The following is a 3,563-nucleotide window of genomic DNA, read 5'->3' as shown; positions in this document are numbered from 1 at the left end:
GTCCAGCCGCACGGTCATCAAGGTGATGAGCGTGTACAACAACTACGGACACGTGGCGCTGACCAGGAAGCCCCCCAAGGTCAAGTATCACAGCAAAAAGAGTGCAGCAGAGAAAGGCGACGGAGAGGACGCGGCCGCCGACAAGAACACGCCGTCAGACGCCGACAAAGCGGACACGGACGTCGGTGAGAGTTGCGCGCAAGACAATACGTGCAACTGAAGACTTTTTGCACACTTTTGGGTATCATCTAAAAAAAAGTTGCAACATGTTTTTTGTTTTTTTTAATAAAATACTTAAATGAGGAAAATCACATTTTATTTTATGGTTGACTTGATTCTGCTTCACTTTAAATGTCATTTACTTGTTTGTTTTTTGTGGAAATAAACAAAAAGAAAACATTTCCGTTGAAGTCCTGGCTGGTCCATCCGTCTTTAATACAGAACACAGAACGCTTTCTTAGAAAACTACAGAAAATACTTTTTTAGGCACGTTACAAACGTATTTCCCACATCAATTCAATATAATACTGAATACTCATTTTATTACCTATTCTGTGTTTTATGTTGCACGATTGCACCAAGAAAAATTCCTAGTTTGTGAACCCGTTCTCAAACAATGGCAATAAAAACTATTCTGATTTTGATTCTGAATACAAACGTGTTTCCAACATCAATTCAATATAATACTGAATAAAGGGTTTCGATTGATGTAGGAAACGTTTCACTTTATACTATTTGTTGCATGCAGTCTAAAAGGTAGTATTAAATATTGTATATCATGTTTAGAATATGTTTTTTTTTTAAATAAAAATTCGGTACAGTCTTGATTTTACAATTTATAAACATGCCTTTTTTATTTCAAATACATTTTGTCAAAATGTATATAAACTAACTCTAAAAAAACTGACTACCTGTTAAAACTATTTTGTTTACACACTATATAATACATATACATACATATACACACACACACATATATATATATATATATATATATATATATATATATATATATATATATATACATACACGAGTCATACCAAAGACTATAAAAATGGGACCCATTACCTCCCTGCTTGACACCCAGGAGGTAGAACAAGGAGATGGGTCAAATGCAGAGGGTAATTTCACCACACCTAGTGTGTGTGTGTGATTTAAATTGACTACATTTTTTGAAGGTTAAAATTAAACTTTTGTAAATTTTTTAATTTTTTTTACAAGGTATAATCATCACATGGAATTCAGTTTTTCCAAATAAATTTGGCAAATTCTTCAAGGACAAATTGGTATTTTACACTTTCTTTTTTTTACATTAACTACAGAATTTAAATTACATTCATTACAATAAATACATTTAAATTAACAGACCAGTATTCAAACCCTTTTTTTTAAACAGACAAAAACATTTTTGAAATTCAAACTTTATAGATTATTTTTTTCAAAATAAAAGTTAATTTTGGAATTACTTTTTTTTTTTTTCAATTTAAATTTTTTCTAATCGTTTTGGCAAATTATTTGAGGATAAATTGTTTTTTTTATTTGCACATTAATTTTTACATAAACTACCAAATGTAATTACAATAATTACACAAAATACATTTTAATTAACAGAGTGTTTTTTAACTCTTATTTTACAGGCATTACAAAAAAACTATATATTTTTTTAACCATTATTTTTAAATCATTTTTAAATCAATCATTTTTTCAAAGAAATGTTTCATAATCATTATATGAAATTTTTTTGTTTTTATTTTTTTAAAGGCAAATTCTTTAAGGATACATTTGTATTTTACACACTTTAAATTTTACATAAATTATAAAATGTAATTACAAAAAATATATTTAACAGACTACTTTTAAACACTATTTTACACGCATTACAAATGATTATAATTTTTTGGAGGGGAATAAAATACTAAAAAATTAATACATCTAAATTATAAACAGGACATTTCATTAATTTTTTAAAATAATTTTGGCCAAATTTTTAAGAATGAATTGCAGCCCTTTGAGACACTTGTGATTTAGGGCTATATAAATAAACATTGATTGATTGATTGAATTGATTTTACACGCTTGTATTTTTACATGAAGTACAAAATGTAATTACATTAATTACACAAAATACATTTAAATTAACAAACTACTTTTTAACTCAAATTTTACATGAAGCAGTACAAATAATAATAATAATTATTATTATTTATTTATTTTTCTTTAAATGTTTATGTCCTACAATCATAAACATGACACATTACACATAATGGTTTTTTTTTTTACAAACTGAATACAATTTTTAGATGCTAAAATTGTCATTTTTTAAATAATTTTATAAACCGGACATGAAATTTCAGTTTTTCTAAATACATTTTGCCAATGCTTTAAGAATTAATTAGAGCATTCAGAAATAAATAACTTTTTTTTTTTTTTACAACTATTTAACTTTTTTTTTTACAACCATAACATTTTTTATGACAACAACTATTTTTTTGGTGCAATTTGATTGTTTTTTTTTAAACCTATTATTGTTCTAGGAATTAAATAGAAAATTTGTTTATTTGTTTTTAAATGTAACAATACGTCTGAAAAACATAAAATATAATTGTAAATTATTTATTATAATTCACAAACATTTGAATCTTTTTTGCGGTTTGAGTTTTAATTATTTATTGTAATTCATAAACATTTGAATATTTTTGTGTGTGTTTTAACCCCCATACCCCCATGATGCTAAAAGTTCACGTGCGTACAACTTTATTAAACCCCTTTTATTTTATTTTATTTCATATTATTCATGTCAAATGTGGCAGCTCACCGTGCAACTCGTTAAATATTCCAACATGTACGATTAAAATAAATACAGTTTGTTTAGGTGTCCTCCTTATTCAGCTGCCTTAACAATAAAGATGGCCGCCAATCACGTCATCAGTCACTTCTGAGGTGACGAAGTAATTCACATAAAGACCTGTAGAGGGCAGCAACACGCCTAAGATCGCCCAGTCTGCCGAAAATTAAAGAGAAGAAGAAGTCATCAGTCACAGGTGAGCAGTCACGTTGGAGTTGAAGCAGTTTTTTGGTTGTTTAATTGTGGCCATGCCAGTCAGTCACGTTGGAGTTGAAGCAGTTTTTTGGTTGTTTAATTGTGGCCATGCCAGTCAGTCATCACACGAGGCCAAGCTGACGACATGTCCTGGAAAGGAGTCCACCGGAGGACAACCGCCGCCTTCCCGGGAGAGGAGGACGAAGACGACCAGGACGAGACGGTGAATAAAGTGCAGCGTTTATTTAAAGTCAAGTATTTGTTATTGCTACTTACCAGAAAAATAGAAGCTACAAAAAGACAACTGTAGTGTGAGCAAAGTCTTGTGTTTGGTGCGGAATACGGAGAGTGGGTCCAATGTTACCTCTCACTTCCGGTGATCGCTAATTTTGTGAGAATTCGAGATTTGACTCCTATGAACGAATCGAGTTTTTTGAACGGCTCTTTTTTTTTCTTTTTTTTTTAAAGTGAACGCAGTTGTGATCCGTTTATCGACAATTTGCCAGCCCATTGGGGACTGGAC

The 3,563-nt window shown here is 30.0% G+C and overlaps 1 protein-coding gene across 3 annotated transcripts in view; it reads left to right on the top strand.

The window, feature by feature from the left end:
- The first annotated feature begins 2,903 nt into the window (after positions 1–2,903).
- Positions 2,904–3,563, top strand: part of LOC133622551 (lamina-associated polypeptide 2-like) — a 27,984-nt gene continuing 27,324 nt past the window's right edge. For 2 of the 3 annotated variants that reach the window (XM_061985383.2, XM_061985381.2), the window contains exons 1-2: positions 2,904–3,041; positions 3,156–3,263. In XM_061985383.2, coding sequence (XP_061841367.1) covers positions 3,186–3,263 — 78 coding nt within the window. In that variant the 5' untranslated portion in view covers positions 2,904–3,041; positions 3,156–3,185. The other variant, XM_072915915.1, reaches the window with a different exon arrangement.

Source organism: Nerophis lumbriciformis, linkage group LG23 (assembly GCF_033978685.3).
Source record: "Nerophis lumbriciformis linkage group LG23, RoL_Nlum_v2.1, whole genome shotgun sequence".
Lineage (NCBI taxonomy): Eukaryota > Metazoa > Chordata > Actinopteri > Syngnathiformes > Syngnathidae > Nerophis > Nerophis lumbriciformis.
This window is presented reverse-complemented; position numbering and strand designations above follow the sequence as displayed.